The sequence below is a fragment of the Gymnodraco acuticeps genome, unplaced genomic scaffold, assembly GCF_902827175.1.
Source record: "Gymnodraco acuticeps unplaced genomic scaffold, fGymAcu1.1, whole genome shotgun sequence".
Classification (NCBI taxonomy): domain Eukaryota; kingdom Metazoa; phylum Chordata; class Actinopteri; order Perciformes; family Bathydraconidae; genus Gymnodraco; species Gymnodraco acuticeps.
The window spans coordinates 3,923,185-3,949,104 of NW_022990940.1; the positions used below are offsets into that span (position 1 = coordinate 3,923,185).

The window sequence follows — 25,920 nt, forward strand, 5'->3', positions numbered from 1 at the left end:
AATTGTGCAAGTTACCACTATGTAATGTTGACATATCACTCACCCATGCTGTCTCGTCCGGTGTCCGCAACAGTGTATTTGGCCAGAAAGGTCCTCGGGGGAAACTGACAAAGAAGGTTCCGGGACGAACCAAGTGGCGAGATAGGCACAGGGGTTTCTGTTTTAGTTGGGAATCTATTTATGTATATTCTGTTAAGTATTAATGTTTGTTTTGGGTTAAATCAAGAGGTGTTTATGAATAACTGGTAATGCTATGAACATGATATTGTGACATTTTGACGATTATGATGACATATTGTAGTATTATTGTCATTACCAGTGAATGGTTTCTCCCAAATCACATACAGGGAAGATCCTCTATAAATCAGCCAGTCTTCAGACCTAGAGGGAGGAGGGAACATGTACAGGGTGAGATCCTTGTAGCTGGTGACTATGTGCACATGAGAAATAAATGCCCACACCGGGTTGTATTTGGACGTTCTGCCTCTGCCTCCTTGCTTGGTCGGGCCGCTCAATTGTCATTCTCACAATTGGTATCAGAAGTGGGATTGACCAAGTAAGGAGTTGAAAATGACGGGAGGAAAAAACAACGCCCAAAGAGAGCAGCCAGATGATGGTGTTGCTAGGCCTGGAACTGACCAGGGGTCCACGGCTGGTAAACCAGGGGACAAGTTGGAGGGACTGAAGGAGATGATGCGGTCATTCATGCGGGGTCAGACAGCCAGAGACAAGCAGGAGGAGTGCCGTTTGAGAAACATGGAGCAGCAGTTCGCACGGATACAGGAACAGTTATCCATAATAAAAGAGGAACGGAGACTCCGGAGGCAAGACGGGAGATTGGCTCTGCCTCCTTGCTTGTTCGGGCCGCTCAATTGTTAGCGTCACCAATTGTGAAGCTGACAATTGAGCGGCCCGACCAAGCAAGGAGGCAGAGGCAAAACGTCCAAATACGACCCGTGTGGGCATTTATTCATCATTGACACATGATTCACAGCCTCAATATTGCTGTCCACCTGAACACAGTCAGCAGCCATAAGGATCTCACTCACACACACACACACACACACACACACACACACACACACACACACACACAAACACACACACACACAGTGAATGTGCAGAGTAGCTGTAATAAGAGAGTTGTGAGTGTTGCGCAGTCGAATATGAATCTCTGTTTGTTATTCAGTGTTTCCTGTGATTCAGACTGAGAGGATCTGCAGTCATTTTGCACGAGACGCTTTGAGCTGAAATTGTCCGCCCACGCACGTTAAAAAAAAAAAACGTTTTCGTGGAGAGACATCCAGCAAGCCAAGGACAGAGCAAACGGGTTGGAGGCGTCTCTGGGTCAGTTGGAGCAGGTCCTCTCTCAGTCCCAGAGCGTGCAGATACAGCAGCTCCAGGATCTCCAGGATGTTTGCCCACAGCTCAGTAGTATGCAGGAGATGAACGAGTTCTTACAGCTGGAGAATGAGTTGACGAGGGAGCCGATGGCTGAAAATGAACGGTTGCTGGGTGCCAACCTGCAGGCTCTGCGGCAGAGAAACATCCAGTGTGAGGACCTGAATGGAGAGCTTAGTCAACTTCAGTTTGAGAAGAGGAGCTTTCACAAGGAGCTGGAAACCACAAAGTCCAGAGCCGGTGCCACTCAGCTGGAGCTTAGACAGAAACTGGCAGACGCGGTCACTGAAATCACTTCGCTGCATCACACTGAGGGGACTGACCAATGAACTACATACTGCTCTCAATGACCAGAAACCACAGAAGGATAAAGAGTCTCAACAAGTGGAGCGCCGTCACTGCTCCAGCTCGTTTGTCGACAGCGTGGCATGACGACATGGTTGCACTCACAACAGAGACAGACAAACTAAAACATAGACAGATCGTGACAAATGGATGCATACATAATACATTACATGTATAGCAGCACATTGCTTTTGGTGTTGCGATGGTGTAAAAAAGTCCAGTTTATGTAAGTTGAATTCAAGCATACTTTATATGTCTATAAATAACTTCAGATACAGTAAAGCAGTCACCAGCTCCAGAAGTGAGCTCCAAAGTTGAACCTGAGAAGAAGGAATCCAAAAAGACGGTTGAAGGTACAGTGGAGCAAAAAAGTATTTAGTCAGCCACCAATTGTGCAAGTTCTCCCACTTAAAAAGATGAGAGAGGCCTGTAATTTTCATCCTATACACTTCAACTATGAGAGACAGAATGGGGGGTAAGAATCCAGGAAAGGACATTGTCCTCCACTCGTTAATTGTATTAATGGCACCTGTTTGAACTCGTTATCAGTATAAAAGACACCTGTCCACAACCTCAAACAGTCACACTCCAAACTCCACTATGGCCAAGACCAAAGAGCTGTCAAATGACACCAGAAACAAAATTGTAGACCTGCACCAGGCTGGGAAGACTGCATCTGTAATAGGTAAGCAGCTTGGTGTGAAGAAATCAACTGTGGGAGAAATTATTAGAAAATGGAAGACATACAAGACCACTGATAATCTCCCTTGATCTGGGGCTCCACGCAATATCTCACCCCGTGGGGTCAAAATGATCACAGGAACGGTGAGCAAAAATCCCAGAACCACACGGGGGGACCTAGTCAATGACCTGCAGAGAGCTGGGACCAAAGTAACAAAGGCTACCATCAGTAACACACTACGCCGCCAGGGACTCAAATCCTGCAGTGCCAGACGTGTCCCCCTGCTTAAGCCAGTACATGTCCAGGCCCGTCTGAAGTTTGCTAGAGAGCATTTAGATGATCCAGAAGAGGATTGGGAGAATGTCATATGGTCAGATGAAATCAAAATATAACTTTTTGGTAAAAACTCAACTAGACGTGTTTGGAGGAGAAAGAATGCCGAGTTGCATCCAAAGAACACCATACCTACTGTGAAACATGGGGGTGGAAACATCATGCTTTGGGGCTGTTTTTCTGCAAAGGGACCAGGACGACTGATCCGTGTAAAGGAAAGAATGAATGGGGCCATGTATCGTGAGATTTTGAGTGACAACCTCCTTCCATCAGCAAGGGCATTGAAGATGAAACGTGGCTGGGTCTTTCAGCATGACAATGATCCCAAACACACTGCCCGGGCAACGAAGGAGTGGCTTCGTAAGAAGCATTTCAAGGTCCTGGAGTGGCCTAGCCAGTCTCCAGATCTCAACCTCATAGAAAATCTTTGGAGGGAGTTGAAAGTCTGTGTTTCCCAGCGACAGCCCCAAAACATCACTGCTCTAGAGGAGATCTGCATGGAGGAATGGGCCAAAATACCAGCAACAGTGTGTGAAAACCTTGTGAAGACTTACAGAAAACGTTTGACCTCTGTCATTGCCAACAAAGGGTATATAACAAAGTATTGAGATGAACTTTTGTTATTGACCAAATACTTATTTTCCACCATAATTTGCAAATAATTGGATTTTTTTTTTCTCATTTTGTCTCTCATAGTTGAGGTATACCTAGGATGAAAATTACAGGCCTCTCATCTTTTTAAGTGGGAGAACTTGCACAATTGGTGGCTGACTAAATACTTTTTTGCCCCACTGTATGTGTGATAGTGATAGTAAAGAACACTGGTTCTATTGAGTGTATACAACTCTCTTGAGCGCTGGGTTTTGCTCAAGCACATGCTGTGATAGAATAAGCACATAAAGGCTGTTGAGACATAACGTCCTGTTTCTTGAGGGTTTTGTCAAAAGTATGGCACATTTCTTTTGGATGGCTGATTAGTTAGAGATTGCGTATTGGGAATTGCATTTATTCAGAATCCTCCCAATTTATTTCATTATTGTTGTTTTTTGAATCATTCATCAGTTTGGCAACATCACTTTTGACAATTTAGTAAATTACACTATCATTGTTTCATTTTGCTGCTCTGTGTTTACTTCAGTAGATATATTATGTGTAACTAAATAAATCACACCTGCTGTTTCTAAAGTAATCACAAATCCAGAGCTTTCAAAGCTGGATACCAAAGAACAAGGTAGATGTTTTGTGGCAACCGCACATTGTGTAAGTTTTGATGTGTTTTCCTTGTCGATTTTTGTTTGATGGGAAATCAGTCTGGCTTGTTTCTGATGTCGTATTGACTCGTGAATGCCACATTTCATGTTGTCTCTGGATTGTTGTCGACGTGTAAAAGGAATAATTCAGATCTATATGCTATGACACGCTTGATAAATGCTTAGGTGGACCCTTGCTTATAATGGGAATAGGGATCAATGGCTGTGCACCCGTGTTGTTGAATGTGTGAAATATATGAAAATGGGCATATCAGGTCTTGTATTATTTTCTTTGTTTTTACTTTTGCAAAAATACAAATATAGAGTCAGGTAAGCTAAACATGACATCCCTTAAACAGTGCTGTAGTCTTCATCTTATCTAACTGATTAAATCCCCAGTTCTTCCAGTCACAGTCATTCAAGATCTGATGAGTCAAGAGGCGGAGGAGGAGGAAGAAATTGTCACTCTGCACTGTGAGCTTTCTAAACCCGGCCTCCCTGTTGAGTGGAAGAAGGAAACTCAGGTGCTGAGTTGTGGAGAGAAGTACCTAATGAAACAAACAGGATGTTGTTATGAGCTACAGATCTTCGACTTGAGACTTGAAGATACAGGAAGCTACTCGTGCTGTTCAGACGACACGATAAGCTCGGCCTCTCTTGTAGTAAATGGTAGGATGGATACCACTTCAACATTGTCTTCTTTCTCCATCAAGTCTTTCATTTCATCTTTTAAGTCATTCTTCTTTATCTCACCCATTCTTGACTTTGTACAGCAGATACAAATCTAGTTGTTTCCTTTCATTCATCAGCTTCCCCAGTCATTTTCACAAAAGATCTTGAAAGCCAAACGGCCGATGAGGAGGACAGTGTGACCCTGCACTGTGAGCTTTCCAAACCTGGTGTTCCTTTGGAGTGGAGGAAAGGAGAACTTGGTCTTTGTCCTTGCGCCAAGTATGAAATCAGACAAACGGGTCACCTTGCATCACTTGTAATCCATGATGTAGACCCAGAGGATGCTGGGAGTTACACATGTGACACTGGTGCCCATCAAAGCACTGCCCAACTAGCTGTGAAGGGTATGCCTGCTGAATAAACCCTGTTGTTTGTAGTTAAGATAATTGAGTTGCCAATGAATTGACCAAAGACAAAATAATGTAATGTAAATATCAAACATAAGTCTTGGTTGTCCTAAGTTGTTCCTCCTCCACTTCCTCCCCTGCAGCCCAGCCTGTCCTTTTCGAAACCCAGCTGCAGAACCTTATAAGAAAGGAAGGGGAGAGCGCTAGTCTTCGCTGTAAAACCACAAAGCCGGGAGCCAGTGTTGTCTGGAGGTTTGGAGACAGGGTGCTGGCATCCAGCAGCAAGTATCATCTGAAACAGGAAGGGACTGTAGCTGAGCTTGTCATCTATAAACTGCGAGGAGCTGACTCAGGAGAATATTCTTGTGATGCAGGAAACCAGAGGACTTCAGCTGTCCTCAGTGTGCAGGGTAGGAGCTGTCTATTTAAGACTGACCTTTTCATGCACCCTCTGGAGTCACTTCTTCCAATGTGTCCTTCATCACTCCAACACTTGAGCATGAAGTGCATCAACCTTTCATTTGGATGTCCTATTTTCACTTTGGACTTGATTGCATTTAAATATTCCAGTGTTATTTCTCATCCCACACGTGTCCTTATTCTTCCCTGTTCTCAAAGCACTTGTAGTTATTGACAGAAGCACTTTTCTGTTGAGCTTGATCACTCATCTCTTCCCGTTATTTGTGCCTGTCTGTAGTCTCTCATCACAAACAATAACACACCTTTTTACCTTCTTTTCTTCACTTGCTACTCACAATAATCCTTAGCTGATCACAATCTGACCAGCTTGAACTATGTCTTTGTCAAGAACTTCACTGAACAAATAAGTAACTATTCTTCTGAAATGTATCTTTCAAATAGAGGTGGAGGTTACAATACTGAAGTTCTTGGAGAGCTGCGTTGTGTACCAGGGTGACGATGTCCGCTTTGAATGTCGGGTTTCTCGTGAGGAGGCACCTCTGGCCCAGTGGAAACTCCAGGATGTCCCACTACAGAATAACGAGATGAACCTGATCAAGTCTGAGGGCTGCGTGCACAGCCTCAAACTCCGGGGCGTCACCACGGCTGACTCGGGAACAGTCACTTTCACAGTGGGTAACCACACTTCAACTGCTTCTTTGACAGTCAAAGGTAAGATAAATATTATGCATTGCCTATGAGGACGAGTATTCATCCTTGCGACTTTGTTTCTTCAGTAACATTTGGACAGTTTACTTGCCTTTATCGTCTTTCTTGTGGAACGCATTCCCTCTATTTCTTCAACAAGCATGCCAACACATGGATGCTTGTGATTTTCTTTCTTTTCACTTCATACTGACTCGTTATGCATTCATATATCCCACCCTTTAATTTGTATTTAATCTGCACTTAACTGCATTTTCCGTCATGTCTACAGTGTATGCATGTGTATTCATCTTCCTCCTTTTCCACTTCCAACAACCTTGAACATTTCCCATTATTTTCAACATGTTAAAGTGTCTTTCCTTGAAATTCTTGTTTACTGCAACTTTTTTCCCTGTACACTATTTAATCTTTATTTAGCCTGACACACCCAGTGATTAATCACGTGATATTAATCAACAATTGATATTGTTTGTTTGTTGTGTACTGTAGGGCAAGGTGTTTAAGATGCTGTGTTCACAATGTCACATATTTGAGACGAGCCTGGAAATCTTGTTTCATGTCCTCTCCCATCTTCCTACCCTCATTTCATCTCACCTTTTTATTGTGCTTTGGAGGAATCCCCATAAAAAGTGTGGATTTGTATTTAAAAAAAAATCTTAACACTCTTCCTCTGTGTTTTTTTTTTACTGTTCTCGGAAACGGTAAACATTATGTACCGCAAGGCCATTCATTGAACAGACAAATAATTTGCCTAGAAATATGTTTATAGATACATTCATTGCAGATTTTTTTCCCGCTAAAACTTCAAAATGGAGTGTAGATAAACCAGTGGCCTTACAGTTCTTTTCATGCTGCTGTTGCCTATGAGGACTGTTTTTTGCGATGGCTGTTACCAAATAAATCTTTGATATTTGTCATCTTAATTAATTAACCTCTTTCTGGCAGCCGCTCCTGCAACATTCAAGAAGGAGCTGGAAAGTCAAGAGGCCATTGAAGGAGACAAAGCCAGCCTGTCCTGCGAGACTTCCAGCCCCGACTGCAAGGTGACCTGGCTGAAAGACTCCACTGTGCTCATCCATGGGCAGAAGTACAGTTTGGAGCAAACCGCTACAACGCACATCCTGGTGATACACAAGCTGGATGTGAAGGATAGCGGAGAATATACCTGTGAAACTGGGGACAAGAACAGTACAGCTACCCTGACCGTGAAAGGTAACAGAGCATCTCATCTGTGTCTCTTTTGTCATCACCCTTCCTGAAGTTCCTTTTACATTCATCCATCCCATTAATAAGAACTGGATCAGATCTCCTCAGCATCTTACTCATGGAGTTTACAATCTTTAAGTTTAAGTGTGATGTCATAGCTGGCATGTAGTGAGAGCTTTACTTAAATATTCCAACGTTGGCTCAGTTTTCAACTATTTTTGTTAGTACTTACTAGTACTGCCATTTGTAGGTCACCAAATTACAGATATAGTTACTGGATTTGAATCGGGGTTTGTGTGGTCAATAAATGATTCATGTCAGGTTCCATGATCAAACTTGTGGCATCAGGTTGTATATAGGGATTAAAAAGAGATTCGTGGACACCTTGTTACTGATGCCTTCTGGAAGCTCAAGAGATCTGATCACTTCCATCATCCCATTCACCCTCAGCACGTGTTCGCATCACTCGAGAACTCAGCGATGTTACTGTGACAACGGGGCAGGATGCTGTCTTTGAGGTGGAGTTGTCACACCCAGGCGTGACAAACAGCGAATGGTGGCTTGCAGATAACCTCCTCCAGAATAATGACCTGAATCAAATGAGCAGCCATGGCACAGTGCACCGACTGACCCTGAAGATGGTGAGCACAGATGAATCTGGAGATGTTGCCTTCGTGTTGGGAGAAGAGAAGACTGTGGCCTGTCTTCTGGTGGAGGAGAAGCCCAAAGGTAAAGGAGACGGCACGGTCGCTCCTCACATCCATCTCCATCAACCTCCAAACAGCTTTGTCTTGGCAAATCGAAATATGCTGGCATCATCTTCATCAACATTCTAACTTTAGCATGTTATTCTTTCATGCTTATGCTAACACCAATATCCTAATTTAATGATTCAAACTACTTAACACTGAAAATTGTAGATATTGCATATTGTTTTCAATACGTAATTTTAACCTTAAATACTTGAAAACTTTAAACTAATTATCACCACGTTTGTGAGGTGAGGGGAAACGTTAAAACTGCTTCCATTATCAAATTGAGTTTTGCGTTTCCCATATTTACAGTGCTAATACTAGAGAAACCACACAACACTTCGGCAGTAGAGGGTGAAACTGTCACTCTGGCCTGCACCATCTCTGACACCAAGGCTTCTGTCACCTGGAAGAGAAACAACACGGCCATCCAAGCAGGTCTCAAGTACGACCTGAAGAGTAACGGAGCTCTTCACCAGCTTAGTATCAACAACCTGGTGCCTGAGGACTCAGGAACATACACGTGTGACACTGGAGATGCACAGTGTGACTCCACCTTGACTGTGCAAGGTAAAGACCGATGCCACAAAACACAAAGTGTTGATCAGATTCAGGAATGGGGACGGTGGATTGAAATAACCAGCTGAAATTTGAACTTCCACTTGCCTAAACCACACACCAAGCCTGGCATCCTTGTCATCAGCTAAACTTTTTGTCTAGAGATGTTTGTCTTGTCATCTCAACTATCAGAAGCCCAACTCTCCTTCACCACATCTGATCCCAAACTTTCCCATTTTAAATGTTGATCAGGTGCCCCCGTGTCCTTCCGCAAGGAGCTCAAGAACCACGATGCCATAGAGGGTGATGATGTTACCCTGCACTGCGAGCTGTCTAAGCCAGGTGTTCCTGTGGAGTGGAGGAAAGGAGGCCTGGTCCTCAAACCCGGTAAGCAGTTTGAGATGAAGCAGGAAGGATGCATTCAAGAGCTCTGCATACGGAACGTGGAGCCCGAGGACAGTGGCTACTACACCTGTGATGCGGGAGACCAGCTCACCACAGCTTCTTTGGCAGTGCAAGGTAGCCTATTTCAAATCTGTTTCATCAATCTTCGATTTCACTGACAGTAAGGTTTAATTGTGGCTGTATTCTTCAATTTATTCTTGCAATAGAATAGTAGGTCTGTTCTTAAAACTTGCCTTCGTCTTTGTTACTTGTGATATTGCATGTTTTTTTTAATTCTATCTTAAATAATCTTCTCTGTCCAGTGTATACAAAACAGGCTCAGTGTCTGCATATGATATTTTGTCACTCAACAGCGAAAGAAGTTTCCTTTGTGTGTGGTCTTAAGACCACTGACGTCTTTGTTGGGGAATGGGCAACCTTCTCCTGCCAGCTGTCTGGTAGGGCCCCTCACAAGGTGCAGTGGTGGCTGGATGGCACCTTGCTGGAGAACAGCCCCTTTAGTGAAATAGGGCTGAGCTCGAGCAACATCCACACACTCACCTTAAAGAACCTGGCCACCGATGACTCTGGCACTGTCGCATTCGAAGCTGGCAGTTTAACATCAACAGCCAAGCTCTTAGTCAAAGGTATCATATTGTAAAGATAATCAGTCATTAGAGACTCAGATAAGGAGGCTTTCAGTCTCATTATTGACCCTGCAGAATTGTAATTATACGTTTCACTCCTAAAATTGAAATTCTTCTTGAAAACACACTAGCTGTAAAAGTTGTGTTTTTATCTACCCATTATACAATGTAACAGATGACAATATTTGTCAGCATTTTAAACTAATATGTTAGAAACTTAAATGTATAACATTTCCGAAGTTGGCAACTTGAAATTAACCAATTATAATTTGGCGAAAAACGTCTTGTTGAATATGAGTAAATATTCATTGAATTCTAATGTTTTCTGCAGGGTCCCTTTTTTAAAAATGTTTTCCAATGGATTAAAAGTGGATATTTTTTTCCATTGCATTGCTTCCTCATGCATGGGCCGCACTTTTCCTAATTTCATTAATAATGATGGCAATTGATTACCCCATGCTGTATGCTTTGATACAATTAAAACACGCCACTGGGTGCAGCACCACAGCACAGTTTTATTTGAGTATGGTAGTTTAAAAACTCAAAGATAATTAAACCAGTAAGATGTGCCAATGAAAAATAAATTACCATCTTTTCATTTTAATAATGAAATGAGGACATGGAGCTTAGGTTAATTGGTGACTTTAATTCAAATTGTGTATACGTGTGAATATGAGCATGAATGGTTGTCTCGCTGTTTGTGGCACTCCTCTGATTGACTGGCAACATGTCCAGCTTTGGTTCGGAGTATAGCTGATGGATGCAAACTTTTGCTAACTGTGTTTTACCCTTGGTTCTGCTAATTACCTGTTGGCTTTATTCTTCAAGTCTTAATCATCCTCACTCTTAATGGCTGTGTCAACATTGAAGCAAGCAGAGCTGGTTTGCTAAAATGCGGGGTGCTGCTTGTTCAGTGCGTCTCTGACGTTTCAAAATGTTCTGTTTCCGTTGCAACCGGAAAAAAACTGCCAAAAATAAATGGTTGGACTGCACTGAAACTGACTTGATGGTACTTGTTAGCATCATTGACTCCATTTGGCCACATCTTTCCTTAACAGTGTTGCCAGATCAAGGTAGGGTATTTTCTAAAAACAAAGTGCATATTGTAGGAACACTGATGGATGTGAATGGTTGTGTCAGTTACGTAGCTGGCAGATCTTCAGCTGCATTTCAGAGATGCACAGTTAGGTGGCTATATAATGAATAAATCCCCATTAACGTGGCATTGAAAGTGCTCTTGTCTGTTTTGCAAGAAGAGATTAGTTATCTTATGTCTACACTGTACATATGACAATAAAGCCTTCAAATCTTTAAATCACAGCATTATTGGAAAAAACGTCTGTGATTCAGGATCGCCCAGTTACATTTTTAAAGTAGGAGCTTAAAACATGATTGTGAGAGTGATTATTATATGGTTAGATTTGCAGCCCAAAGTGAACACGTACCTTAGTAATGATTTTAGTAGTAAATCACTAAATATTGACGGACACAATGTTATTTTAAGAAAATGCTGCTCCACCCATCCATGCAGGCCGGCTCCTGTTGAATACTCCTTTACCTTAACTATCCCATCCCATCAAGGCCTGCCCCTAACTTTCAAGCACTAAAAACTCTAACCTCCCTACACCCGCCTTTTTGAGTTTGGCATTTATATTCACCCATCTCCCCTCCTCTCCCATCAGCTGCTTTCACTTTTTGGCCCTTGATCGTGACCATTACTCTAAATCCTGACGGTTGGGCTTTTTGATCCCCTAATCATTTCAGACCTCACGTGGGACAATATAGTGGCCATCTAAAATACTGTACTATGACAAGTAAAAATGTTTCTCGACAATCCATGAAACATAAAAAAAACACTCACATTTAACATCACTTCAAAAAAAATTGGGGTTAAAAAGCCCATCGTCATGATCTGCGCTTATCTTTATATATATTGGTCAAACCCTGACCCTTTGACCCCTGACCCCAACCTCAGATCCCACAGTTGAAGTGGTGAGCGAGCTGGAGGACATTCGGGTGCTCGAAAACCAACCGGCTGAGTTCATCTGCCAGTTCTCACGGCCGGTCAAGCCTCACTGGAAAAAAGATGGGCAGCCATTACAGCCTGATGGCCGAAGGGTGGTAGTGGAGCAGGACTGGAATGTGGCTCGCTTGTACATTAGCCATGTGTCTGCTGAGGACAGGGGAACATACTCCTGTGAGGCAGAGGGGACCTGCGCGGTCGCTTCACTTTTTGTGGAAGGTGAGCTTCCCTGCATTGGGAAAGGGCTCTAACCTCTAGGGAGTCTCCTCTGCTCCATCATATCTTACAGGACAAATGAACTGATCAGTTATCCATGATCAAGTTTCATTGATGAATCTCAAGTTATTTGAAATTCTTTACATTTTTATAATGCTTTCTTTGTTTTTTCGTTTGTTTTCTACAGGAAAACCCATTGACATTGTCCAGGGCCTGGAGAATGTAGAAACCTTTGATGGAGGTGAAGTGCTGCTTGAGTGTGCTCTGTCTCGTCCTGAGAGCAAAGATTGCCACTGGTTCCTCGATGGGAAACCAGTAAAGGAATCCCCTAATGCTGAGATTGTAACATTTGAGAGTGGTCGTCGTCATCTGCTCCTTCTGAAAGAGTTGCGAGTGACAGACAGTTGCACAGTGACTTTCAAAGTTGGCACAGCCTCCACATCGGCCCAACTCTCCGTCAAACGTGAGTCTATCAAATAAAAAACACAAGACTTAAGTTGTTTTCATAGGATTATCTTGTCTGATTATGCATTGTAATCTCATACACTTTCACTGACAAACTTTTGTATTTAAATCTGTGTATTTTCCCTTGAAGGCTGGCAGCTGGATGTTGTGAAGAGTCTGGAGGACAAGGTGGCTGCAGTGGGAGAAAAGGTTGAGTTTAATGTCGAACTCACAGAGCCTGTCCCTTCAGCCGAAGTAGCCTGGTATATTAATGGGGTTGAGATCAAACCCAGCGACCTCTGGGCCTTGAGAGCTGACGGCTGTTGTTATCGCCTCGTCCTGAGGAAGGCCCCTCTAATGCCACAGCAAGAAATTACATTTGCTGCTAGAGATGCTCTCTCTTTGGCCAAGCTCTCCATCATCAGTAAGTGTTTGAAAACGTTTTCTAGCCTGTATGTGAAAATGATTTGAACTTTCAGTTATTTGTATCTTTGTTTTTTTAACACATTTAGTTTTTAAGTTTTAAAATATAAATGTTTGATAGAGAGAAAAATCAGAAGGATACAAATGTAACCACAGTTCGCAAATGGTTCAGACCATAACGTGAAGTTATTTTCATGTTGTGTTGCTTGTGCAATTTCAGCATAAGTGTTTTCTAAGTGCATGATCTTATTATTATTCCAGCTACTTATTTTATATATGTATTCTGGTTATGTACTCTATGTTGCAACTCCACATGTAACAGGATGGACGGATAGTTTGATACTATAAAATAAAGTATACCAGATAGAGATCCCTGTAGTTCTTGATTATTGTTTAATCTAATGCCTGCTTCTTTCCATTTTCACAGCTGCACCTGATCCTCCAGAGGACCCAGAAGTCCTCACTAAGACAGAAAAGTCTGTCAACCTGTCTTGGTTCACTCCTCTACATGATGGAGGGAGTCCCATTCTGGGATACAGGGTGGAGATGCGTCTGGTGGACAGTTCCCTCTGGCTCCCATGTCACTCTGACCCTGTGTTTAACACAGAGTTTGTGGTTGAAAATCTTACAGCAGGGAGTGGCTACAGGTTCAGAGTGGCAGCCACTAACAGAGCTGGGATTGGAGAGCCTGTTGAGATGCCACACACTGTGCAGCTTGGTGAGTGGATGTGTGGTTTAGTTTATGAGAAACTGTACTTCCATTTGCTTGTGTGCCAGGGCTGTTTGCTTATTATTCATAGTTTAACTACTGCCTTTAAACTAAATACCTGAGTCTTGACCTTGAAACCCTTCTCAGAAAGTATTTTTTGGCTTTATATGTTGTACTACTACTACAGTAAATGGCATATTAGCAGTTGAGAAATCTTAAGAAGCTTTATAATTTGCTGTAACATGTTTATTTTGTCCTTTTATTGTTTGACAGAAGTACCAATCCAGCCAGCAGTTTGCCCAGGTAAGGCATTGTGTGTATGGTGTGTAGGCTTTCTTAAACTCAATTTTAAATGTGTCAAATGTTAACAGGGTCTCACAAATAAGTTGGGTGCTGACTTTAATTTCTACATCAATCAATCAATCAACAACTTTATTAATCCCGCAAGGGGCATTTGGTTATGAGCAGCTTATGTTACATTACATTACATTGCATTTAGCTGACGCTTTTATCCAAAGCGACTTACAATAAGTATGTTCGACCAACAAAATACAAACTGGAAGAAAACAGAATCATATAAGTACATCAGGCTTCATAGAGCAAAAACATTTCAAGTGCTACTCAACTTTTCTGACGGTTGAGAGTGGGTTTCTTTAGGAGAGGGTTTACTCTTGCCTCCTTGAGACTGTTTGGAAAGTGACCAGAAGTTAGAGAAGTGTTGATGAAATGGGTGAGAAACGGTAGAATATCAGGAGCGATAGTCTGAAGGAGGTTTGAAGGGATAGGGTCCAGAGGACAGGTGGTAGGGCGGGCAGAGGTAATGAGGGTAAGAACCTCACTTGGAGAGAGAGGGGAAAAGGAGGTCAGTGTGTGGGTGAAAGGAGGGTCTGGTGAGTAGAGGTGAGTCAGAAAAAGAAGAGCGAATATCATCAACCTTTTTTTCAAAGTGGTTAACAAAGTCGCTTGACAGAAGGGAGGAGGGGGAAGGGGCTTTGGGAGGGTCCAGGAGGGAGGAGAAGATGGAAAATAGTTTTTTGGGATTGGAATAGGAAGATTGGATCTTATCTTGAAAGAAAGTGCTTTTTGCCTGAGAGATCGAAGCAGAGAAAGAGGAGAGGAGAGCCTGATAGGTTAGGAGGTCGTCACGGTGTTTGGATTTCCACCATTTCCGCTCTGCTGCCCGAAGGACGGTTCTATTAGCACGCAGTGCATCATTTAGCCAGGGAGCAGGAGGGGACTGACGAGCCTGCCGAGATGTGAGAGGACAGAGAGAGTCCAGAGAGGATGAGAGAGTAGAGAGGAGAGTTTCTGCAGCAGAGTTTGGAGGTAGGAGTTGGAACGAGTCAGAGGAAGGGAGGGCTGAGAGCACCGATGAGGCAAAGGTAGAGGGGGAGAGGGAACGAAGGTTACGGCGGACAAGTGCAGGATGGGAAGAGATTAGTTTGTTATGTTTGGAAAGGGATAGAGAGAATGAAATGAAGAAGTGATCGGATGTGTGGAGCGGGTTTACAGAGAGGTTAGAAGTAGTGCAGTTCCTTGAGAATATGAGATCAAGGACATTGCCAGCTTTATGAGTTGGTGGGGACGGAGACAGTGAGAAAGCAAAGGCGGTTAACAGAGATGTTAGTTCGTCTATCTTCCCCGTCTGGAGGTTGAAGTCTCCGAGAAGTACAGCGGGAGGGCCAGTTTCAGGGATGTGTGAGAGGAGATGATTTAATTCCTCCAAGAAGTCCCCCAAGGCGCCTGGTGGACGGTAGAGAACAACAATGGTTAATTGTATAGGATGGGTTACAGTGACGGCATGGAATTCAAAGGTGGAAGGAGTGAAGTTAGGTAGCTTGAAGAGGGAAAAGCTCCATTTGGGAGAGAGCAGGAGACCAGTGCCACCTCCTCTGCCAGTGGGTCTAGGTGTATGGGAGAAGGAATATGCTGTGGAGAGAGCTGCTGGGGTGGATGTGTTGGATGGAGTAATCCACGTCTCAGTGAGAGCAAGGAAATCCAGAGACTGCAGGGAGGCGTAGCCAGAGATGAAGTCAGCCTTAGGAACAGCTGACTGGCAGTTCCACAGGCCGCCTGAAACTAGATGTTGGATCTCAGTGGAGAATGTGGGATAGACGAGAGCAGGCCGGTTATATCGATTACGAGATACACGGGGCCAGTGATAATTGCGAGAAGACACATAAACAGGAATGGAGAAAATACACATGATTATAGCATGAGGGGCTAAACAACCAAAGAAAAGAAAACACCAGCGATACTTAGCTCAATCAGAGTAGGATTTGCCTCCTCTTTGCCTCCCTCGTGACTCCTGCAGGACTCTAATGTAGAGTCCTGCAGGAGTACACATTACGGATTACACATTGTCATGTACACAGGCAGGAACATGCAGGAAGAAAGCACACAGATACACCCAGGAGCAGAGATTTGGATCATTCCAATTTGCACAATAAATAGTTCATAGCATCACAATAAATAAATAAATAATTAATCAAGTAAAAAAATAAAAAAAACCTATCAAGAATTTTCAAGTTTGAGTGCAGAGGAGATGAATTGTGTTACTATCAACATAGTAACAAACAAATCTCATTGTGGTTATAGGTGTAGAAGCCAAACAGACTGAGGCTGAGATGATGGGACAACCCAGTCTGCCTCCAGAAGCTGCTGAAGAAGGTGATGTTCATGAGCTGTGGGAGGAATCGGCCAAGAAACGCCGCATGAGTCGTGAACCCACTCTGGACTCCATCACTGAACAACCTGAGGAAGATGGTAAAGGTGGTAAAAATAAGTCAGAGAAAGTGGAAAGTAAATCAGAAGAGAAGGAGCTGGCCATTGTGTCTAAGACGCAGGTAGAGTCCAAAATTAGCACCACCTCAGAGGATGAGTCTGTTTCTGGGGGTTCAACGCTTGTCTCCTACCTCAAGAAAAGCAGCACTTCTGTCACAGCAACCAATGAGACAGAGACTTTGACTACTGAGAAGTTCTTTGCACATTTCAAGATGGAAGAGCAGACAGTGCAGGAGTCTAGGGTGGAAACAACCATAATACAGCAGACAGATGCAAAACAGGTGTCAACAGAGGAGACTGAGATCATGGAGATCAGTAAAGAGGATGAGCCTGAACTCAGAGATGCTGCCATTAAGATTCAAGCTGCCTTCAAGGGCTACAAAGCCCGCAAGGACATGCGCCCTGTCTTTAAAGATGCCTTCAAAGACCAGACCAAAGAACCTAACGGCACTATACATCTAGAATGCATTGCAGAAGGTAAACCTGATAAGGTGCGCTGGCTGAAGGATGGAGAACCACTGACTGATGGCAAGCACCACCATATTGATATCTACAATGATGGCACTTGCTCACTGGTTATCACCGCCATCACCATAAAAGATACTGGGGTCTACACATGTGAGGTCACCAACAAGTATGGAGTCACGTCTCACAGTGGTAAGGTCACAGTAGGAACGGAGAGAGAATCATCTGGGCGGCGGCCGCTGACCGTGGGCTACAGTGCCGACAGCGAGCCGGACAGCTCCTCAGGAAGTGAGATGGATGAGTCTCTGAGGCAGGCAAGCAAACGTCTGTGCCGCCTGCTGCGATCAAGTCTCCCTCCGAATGTTGAGGAAGAATCATTTGTCAGCGCAGATGAAGGAGATATGGGTCCTCCAGATCCACACTCTTACCGGGAGGACGACTGTTACATCTACATTCGTTTTGACTCCCGGACAGAGGCTGAGGTTGCTTCAAAGAGGTTTCAGGAGATGTTTACAATCCATGGGGTTCCTGTGGATACCAGCATCCTGGAGGCTGGGCCTCTCAAAGTGGAGCTGCGAATTAGAAAGATGGGCTACATGCAAGATGGCACACAGACCCCCACACAAGAAAGGCAGCCAGTTGCGTTTATGGCTGGAGCCCAGGGTAAGAAACACATGGCTGTTGGATCAAGATATATTTGTAATAGACACTCTAAGTCTAAATCATCAATATTGTGATACAAATATGTTTATTTTTGTGAAGACATTTGTAAGTAGCATGTCATATGCATGTATATATTGTATTTAATTGGCAACAAAGTTAACTACTTAGACACATATACACATCCTTAGCTGTTAGTTCTGTGAATCTGCCAAATAAAAGTGATGTTCATAATTGACCTGTACTTTTTAGGTATTTTTTGATTCTCTGACTATTTGCTTTTGCTACCTAGCTGCCCCAGTCTTCTTGACTGAGCTACAAAGTCAGGATGTTCCTGACGGTTATCCAGTCAGCTTTGACTGTGTTGTGATTGGCAAGCCCCCTCCCACCGTTCGCTGGTACAAGGACGGTAAATTGCTGGAGGAGAATGACCATTATATGATTAATGAAGACCAGGAAGGCTGCCACCAACTCATCATCACCACCGTGCTGCCCACTGACATGGGCGCCTATCGTTGCACAGCTGAAAACAGCAGCGGCATCACTGCCACTAAGGCTGAGCTCAGGGTTGACAGTGAGTAAACTTGCATGATGTGCACACAAACGTTTACACCGCTATTGACAATGTCTCTGTTTTCGTTTGCTTGTTAAATCCTACTCAAAAGTGTCCTCACATTGAGACATCATTGCAAAAGTAACCCTTGTCCAAATTGGTCCAAAATGATTGTAGAAAATGTCTGAAACTCAAAATTGCACAACTACATGTTTCCACACACACATTGTCCCTGATTTTATTGATCACTGATTAATACTATACTTCAATCTTTCCATCAGTGTCTTGCAGCTCAGATTATGACACTGCTGCTGATGCCACTGAGACATCTTCCTATATCAGTGCCAAGGGCTACATGTCCAGGTGAATTTACTTTAAATGTTGTTTTATGCTGTAAAGACAAAAATAAATAAATATATTCTATGGTATTGATAAATACTGAAATCTATATGTATACTGTTCTTCTCTCCTTGTGTAGGGAAACTGAGACATTTGAGTCTGTAGCTGAAGATGATCAGCTTCCACAAGTTGTGGACGAGCTTCATGATGTTCATGTCTGCCCAGGTTCACCTATTGCTAAGCTGCAGCTCAAAGTAAAGGGTGAGTTTACGAGACAATATACCAATACCTGGGCTTTGGATGTCCGCCGATACCAGCCACTGATACATTTCCAGTGTTTAAATAATAAGCTGTATGCCTCACTGTGTGGAAGTGAGGCATCATTCTTCTATGTGTAAAGCAACTTCAAGCTTGACTTAAACTTGAGTTGATTGATAACATTGTTGGTGTTATATTACTACTGCCACCCTTCAAATGTAATAAAACATTCTATTTACATTTTGTCACTGATACTCGATCCAGTTAGTCCTACTAATGAGGTAAACCTACAGAAATGTTATTATGTCAAAAGAAAATTCTCTCAAATACATATATTGTCGTCCAGGCTTCCCCAAACCCAGAATATACTGGTTCAAAGATGGCCAGCCCCTGCGCCCTTCAGACAGGATTCTGCTGCTAGCAGAGGGAGATGTTCATGGTGTTGAGATCCTGGAGGTGAAGAAAGAGGATATGGGAGAGTACTCTGCTTACATCAGCAACGCAGCTGGTTCTGCATACTCCTCTGCCCGCCTGATGGTTCTGCGTATGTACTCACACATCTGAATTGTTGCCTATGCACAAAAAGCCTAAGATACTTTGTTTTTAAACGACTTTAGTAAAACAAATGTTAAGACATTTCAAGATACAAAACTTATTTTCTTTTGCAACAGGTCCAGGTGAAATGATGCCACAAGATAAAAGAGGTAACTTGCAATTATCCTACATGTAGTAACACAGGCGCTTTAGGCAATAATAGTACGTTTTAAAATGACCATGCTTTTGTCACAGACCCCAAGGTGCCCCTGGTGCCGCCCCGCTTCATTGAAAGGTTCAGCAACAGGAAGGTGAAACATGGAGCCAGCATCACTCTGTCTGTCAAAGTAGAAGGTTAGTTTAATGTATTGTGTGCTTGGTTTAAAGTATTTTAACTCCTACAGTAATCTGGGGACATCCAAAATGTTGATCTCTCCTTTCCCTTTACTTTTTCAGGCTCTCCCACTCCAATGGTCTCCTGGCTTAAGGAGGAGTCAGTGGAAGACGTCCTGTGGATAAAGCCTGACACCAAGGGATACAAAATAGCAAGCTCAGGACGCCAGCACAGCCTCATCTTGATGGACGTGGGCACAGAGTACACCGGCGCCTACACCTGCATTGCCACCAATAGAGCGGGACAGTCCATCTGCACGGCCCACCTCGAGGTCGATGATGGTAAGGAAAACTAAATTATTTTGGCACTATCTAGAAATACGTTCACTTTTGAGCAAATTCTTAACCAAGAACACACAAGAGTACAAAAGTGTTACTTCCTTGGTTTGTTTTCTGGGTTTGATTGTAACTGGATTTATGTGTTTATACCCCTTTTCCCTAGTACCACTACCAAAGAAAGAGACCAAACTCTCAGAGTAAGTTATTTTTTCATATTGCACCTTAAAAAAGACATGTACTCTATATACAGCACATTTTAAATACATGTTTATATGAAAATAAAATCTAACATTGAATTCTCTTCAGGGTGTTTGGATTCACAGTTAGTCCTCCAGAAGAGGAGGTTGTCAAAGCAAAAGGTGAGACATATCCCCTTATACACTGGCATTTCATATTTATAGTAATATCATCTCCTATATATATATATATATATATAAATATATAAATATATAAAAATATATAAATATATAAAACAGTTGATATATATATATATATATATATATATATATATATATACAAATCATTTATGCTACTATATATATATATATATATATATATATATAGTAGCATAAATGATTTGTAGTAATACATACTGCAATATTTATGGTGTTTTCTCTCTTTTTGTGTGCCTTAAGAGAGTAAAATGTCCTACCTAGGTGAAGTAGGTACAGAGGAATTCCTCATGAAACTGACAACCCAGATCACTGAAATGGTATCGGCAAAGATGACTCAAGGTAAGTGTATGCTGTGGACGAATTATGTGCAGCAAGGCAAGGATACAATATCTAGGTTTTTTTTTTCTTTCAAGAAAGCTGATTTAAAAATAAAAGATCTCACTTGAGCTAGCCTAAACAGCAGATTCAAGTGTTTCTACAAACCACATTTTTACATCACAAAGCTTATTTGAATAACGGCTTTAAGTAATCAGATAGCATGAAATGAAGCATACATACAAAAAAAATCCCCTTTTGGCTTAGAATATTTACAAAAAACACAGGAAAATGTTTCAGCTCAAGACTTAAAGGTAAAAGGTAAACACTCAACCTGCATGCACAACACATGTGTTCAAATGGGATGAAATAGATTCCCAGATTATTTTTTCAGTGTGGAATTCATTATTATGCTCTTATCATATGTGCAGCAAACTAACTGTGACAAGATAACATGTTGTAGGTCAAAGAATGAAAAATTGCTAACTGCCATGAATGGCTTTGCTAGTTGCTAACGCTAAAGAGGCTAAAGTTATACATGTAATCCACAAATTAAGTTGGATACATGGTTTAATTAACAACATTCTTGGTTGAATTCAAATGAATACTTAAGTTTGGTTGAATTCAGTGAAATTATTCTGATTATACAAGAATTCTGAACGTTTTTAATCTGAATGTGTTAGTACTACAATTCTTGACTTGCCATTCACTTTCCATTACATTTGAGGTGTTGCTGTTCTACTCGCCTGTGCATGCTGTTCTCTATCCATGAGCATATGACTTATTATTGCCTCATACAAACATAATCTCTTTAACACCTGACATCCATTAATTTAGCAACCCAAAACAATCTCATCAAATCATTAATTTGTTATTCAGACAGTTCACAGAATCACGAAGTGCTCCAGTGGATGAAATCTTGGCCCAAAGCTACCAGTATGTATCCAAAGTGCTTCAGCTTCATCATTAATATGCATCTTCCCATTGAGTTTTGGATACAGATGTCTTATATATTATATATGAAGAGCAACTACTTCTTCTTTTGCTATTTCAACATTTTATTTGTTGAAATTTCCAATTTAATTTAAATGATCTTTATATGAATATAAGACTCACCAACTTATAGCTGAAATCTATGCTCACTGACAGACCTGTATGTGTAGAGCTCAGATAATACGTTTTATCTGTAATGTAGCTTGTGTATGCATGTTTTCACAATACTAACACACAGCAAAGCATTAAGAATGAAACTATTGTTGTGGAATTTATTCGTATTCTCTCTACATCCCACTTTTTTCATTAATTTAAACCAATATATAAAATGATCGAAAGGGGTAAAGACTCAATATGTTTTGATGGGCACTACCAAGTAAGTAAAGCACCAGTAGATGCCAGTAAAGAGTCACACAATGCTTTAAATGTGACCTTGAGATGAAGGTCCAGCCTCTGTCAGGCTCTGAAACACTGGCCACCAATAACTGATTCTAAATTCAAGACAAAAACAAGTATCTTCATTGAGAGCAAGAAGGTACAGCATGATAATCATGATACATAACAGTGACATATTACGGTTAAAAGATAGGTTGTTTTAATGGTAAACTCTCCTTTTTTTTCTTCAATTGACCTGTCTTCTTCTGATTGCCCCAGCTTCATTACGCGTACCAGGTGCTGACAGTGATGATGAGACCAAGACTCCTTCTCCTTCACCTCATCACGGCCGCTCTCGTCCTCCCTCTCTCATCGCTGACTCCTCCTCTGAGTCTGATGAGGGGGATGCCAGGGGAGAGGTGAGATATAGAAAGAATCACTGTGATGTAATATCAGTATCAACTCAAAACCCACCTGTTCAAACTGGCATTCTCATCATAAACTGTACCCTGTGTCCTTCTGTAGTCCATTTCCTGTTTGTCTTGTTTTACCCCGGCTGATATTTCACTAAATCCACTGTTTTAATTGTTCCCTATATTGCCCCTATGCCCTGTAAGGTGTCCTTGGGTGCTATGAAAGGCGCCCCCCAAATAAAATATATTTATTGGTCAAAGATATTCATAAAACACTCTTAAGTTATGGATGTGGTATTGAAATAGTCTGTCAGGATTGGAATATGCAGCTTTAATATAATGTGTGCTGTCATTAAAATGCATATTTTTACAGATGTTTGACATATATGTCGCAACGGCTGACTACAACCCCACCATATCAAACAAAGAAGCCATCTCTCTGAAGGAGGGACAGTATGTTGAGGTTTTGGACTCAGCTCATCCTCTCAAGTGGTTAGTCCGGACCAAACCCACCAAAACTACACCCTCGCGCCAAGGCTGGGTCTCACCTGCCTACCTGGACAAGAAACTCAAAGTAGGTTTACAAAAAAAAAATGAATTCATTGTCAAACTCTGAACATTTGTAAAGTTATAAATGTGTGTTCCCACAGCTATCTGCTGATCCGAGTGACCTTCCAGAGAATAATGATGAGGAGGTGACTGAGGGTGAATACAAGAGGAAATTATTGTAAGTAAAGCAAGTCTAAACTCACTTATCGAACAATACATTTATATGATGTATTATAACAAACTAATATTTCATGTCCCTAGCCAACTGATCCAAGACCTGATAAACAGTGAATCACAGTTTGTGAAAGAGGTCGACTTCTTCACCTCCCATCACGTGAAGCACGCAGACAGCCCTGATGCACCGCCTGATGTCAGCAGCCAGAAGGAAGCCATATTCAGGAACATTGATGATATCCAGTCTTTCCACAGCAGGTGAGCTCAACGCTTAATGATATTTTTTAGGAAGAAAGTAAAGAAAATCTCCTGTCTAAAATGTTTAATGCATTCCCGAATATTTTGCTTTTAGGGCATTCCTCCCAAAGTTAAATGACTGTGAAACAGATGATGACGTAGCCATGTGCTTCCTGAAGAACAAGGAGGGCTTTGAGAAGTATCTTCAGTATCTTCTTGGTCAGAGTAAGGCTGAGTCGGCTGTCAGTGACAAGGCCGTTCACCGCTTCTTCAAGGTAACACTAGTTTCTTTTTTCTTTCTAATTTTTGTTAGTTCAACCCATCAAAATCAATCTGATTGTTTTAGTCATTAGGGTGACTATGGACCCGTATAACTACATACATTTAAAAATCTTCCTTTCATGACATTGTAGGAGTACACAGACAAAGTGCAAGCCAGTGCAGACCCTGCAGACCCCCCTGTACGCAGCATCAACGCCAGCCTCCAGCACCCACTGGACAGGGTACAGAAGTACAAGGCGGTCCTCAAGGTGACAGCTTTGACACACGATATGCATGAGAGTTAGGAATACATCCCATGCAAGTGTAGATCATTTGGTTTTAGACCTGTGTTACTGTCACTGCAGTTTTATTGAAATCTCTCCATCAACATCTCCAGGAGCTCATCAGAAACAAGGCAAAGAATGGCCAGAACTGCTGCCTCCTGGAAGAAGCGTATGCCATGGTGTCTGCACTCCCTCAGCGCTCTGAGAATACCCATCATGTCGGCATGATCGAGAACTATCCTGCCACACTGGAAGTATTAGGAGAGCCGATAAGACAGGTAGGCGGAGTTGCTGTGGCTTCCCTGAGTAAAGTGATCTTGGGCAGGATTAAGTTTGTCTGATTGTTTTTGTTTTTAAATGTTTTCCCCTTTTAAAACCAGGGACCCTTCCAAGTGTGGGAAGGCGCTCCTGGAATAAGGACGTCCTCTAGAGGTCATCACCGCCACGTCTTCCTGTTTAAGAACTACTGTATAATCTGCAAACCCAAGAGAGACAGCAACACAAATACACAAGCATATGTCTTTAAGAACATGATGAAGGTGACACTTTTAATTTAATCACTCCTCTTTTCCTATTTTAGACTTAATTCAGAATTGTTAACTTACTGATCACCTGCCTCAATAATGTTTTCTGTATTATTCGTCTTGTTTCAGTTGAATAACATTGATGTGAATGAGATAGTGGAGGGTGATGACCGTGCCTTTGAGATCTGGCATGAGCGCGAGGACTCTGTGAGGAAATACACCCTGCAGGCCCGAACTGTTAACATCAAGAACTCATGGCTGAGAGACTTCAGAGAACTGCAGCAGCGATACAGCACCCCTGCGTGGAGTAAGTGCAACACACAGTCCAAGGATACATTCACACTAATAACAAACATCCTTTGTGCACACAAGTGTTTTAGCTCACACACCTGAGAACGTACATCACAAAATCATTCATGTACAATAGGCGTACATAAACATGAAGCAGACCGTCAACTTACCAAATGGTTGTTTAGTTGTAGACGCTGTGAGAATAGCAGTGGTGAAAGTGGTAAGACCAAAGATGTCTTTGTTTGGACCAGTGATGAGGTGGAACTGTTACCAAATATAACGAATGAGAATTTGTTTGTTTCGGGACAAGGATCCTGTGATGGGGACAGAACAAATCAAGAAGGTCTCATGGGTGTTTTCTGTTCACGCCTGTCCAAACTAAAATACAATGCCAGAGTTGTCAAACTAAAACGGGGTCACCTGCATTTTTAACAAGTCTCTGATTAAGGGGTTTGAAAACCCTGTAGTAAAGTTGATGCTAGATGACGACGTAATGTAGCAAAATGTGCGTGTTTTTAAAAGAAAAAGATACTAGTGTGTGTTAGGGAAATAATTGTCCTAGACTCCTAGATATGACGTACATGACCAACCCTGACGTCTGTTTATCTCCTTTAAGGACATAGGCTGCTTCAGCCATAATGTAATTGTTCCCATTCTGTGACCGGTCAACACTAGGTCACAGATGGTCTGTTGTTGTGGGTGCACTGGGACATTTCCTTCTTTGTTGTTTGTGGACTCCAAGGTATGACATATTCGAGGCCATAAATGACGGACGCAAGTAACTCAGTGTGCCCAACTGGTTAAACTATCTTATCAAAATATGTTGATTACTCTCTGTGAAACTAGTTAAATGGGCTAACGAGAGAGAGGCGCTCCAGAATTGACGTGGCAATCCACCCGTGCAGTCAGACCGTGACTTGTGATGTGAACTCTCCGGCCGAAACTCCAAATAAATCATCAGTGTTTGACATCGAAGCTCCTGCTCTACCGTGTCTCCTTCCTGAGTCGGTGACTCCCATTGCATTGCTACACAGAAGTTTCCCCTACAGTGTGGATGCAGCCGCACTCATCACGCAGAATATATTTCAGCATTCTCCCACTTTCTAACACTGACTTTCTTTATTAATCTCCTTTTACAGGTCGTCCTGACTTTGATGAAATCCTGGCTAATTGCACAGCAGAGCTCGGTCAGACTGTAAAGCTGGCCTGCAAAGTCACTGGAGTCCCCAAACCTACGGTCACGTGGTACAAGGGTACGCCATTTTTA

The 25,920-nt window shown here is 42.3% G+C and overlaps 2 protein-coding genes across 2 annotated transcripts in view; both read left to right on the forward strand.

The window, feature by feature from the left end:
• Positions 1-25,920, forward strand: part of LOC117558384 (obscurin-like) — a 64,445-nt gene that overhangs the window by 33,738 nt on the left and 4,787 nt on the right. The window contains 32 exon segments of the mRNA XM_034234555.1: positions 5,234-5,500; positions 5,952-6,221; positions 7,161-7,427; positions 7,872-8,150; positions 8,486-8,743; positions 8,984-9,250; positions 12,189-12,464; positions 12,597-12,869; positions 13,296-13,586; positions 13,851-13,880; positions 16,176-17,489; positions 17,779-18,060; positions 18,321-18,402; positions 18,518-18,639; positions 18,983-19,180; positions 19,308-19,340; positions 19,426-19,524; positions 19,627-19,845; positions 20,006-20,039; positions 20,149-20,201; positions 20,478-20,576; positions 21,432-21,488; positions 22,200-22,339; positions 22,707-22,907; positions 22,984-23,060; positions 23,144-23,314; positions 23,409-23,568; positions 23,707-23,823; positions 23,952-24,116; positions 24,219-24,377; positions 24,492-24,669; positions 25,793-25,906. Of these exon segments, the coding sequence (XP_034090446.1) occupies positions 5,234-5,500; positions 5,952-6,221; positions 7,161-7,427; positions 7,872-8,150; positions 8,486-8,743; positions 8,984-9,250; positions 12,189-12,464; positions 12,597-12,869; positions 13,296-13,586; positions 13,851-13,880; positions 16,176-17,489; positions 17,779-18,060; positions 18,321-18,402; positions 18,518-18,639; positions 18,983-19,180; positions 19,308-19,340; positions 19,426-19,524; positions 19,627-19,845; positions 20,006-20,039; positions 20,149-20,201; positions 20,478-20,576; positions 21,432-21,488; positions 22,200-22,339; positions 22,707-22,907; positions 22,984-23,060; positions 23,144-23,314; positions 23,409-23,568; positions 23,707-23,823; positions 23,952-24,116; positions 24,219-24,377; positions 24,492-24,669; positions 25,793-25,906 (6,552 nt within the window).
• On the forward strand, positions 4,095-5,218 carry LOC117558385 (obscurin-like). Its single transcript, XM_034234556.1, has 2 exons — positions 4,095-4,680; positions 4,785-5,218. The coding sequence occupies exons 1-2, from the start codon at positions 4,440-4,442 to the stop codon at positions 5,102-5,104; spliced, it is 561 nt and encodes a 186-aa protein (XP_034090447.1). The 5' UTR covers positions 4,095-4,439; the 3' UTR covers positions 5,105-5,218.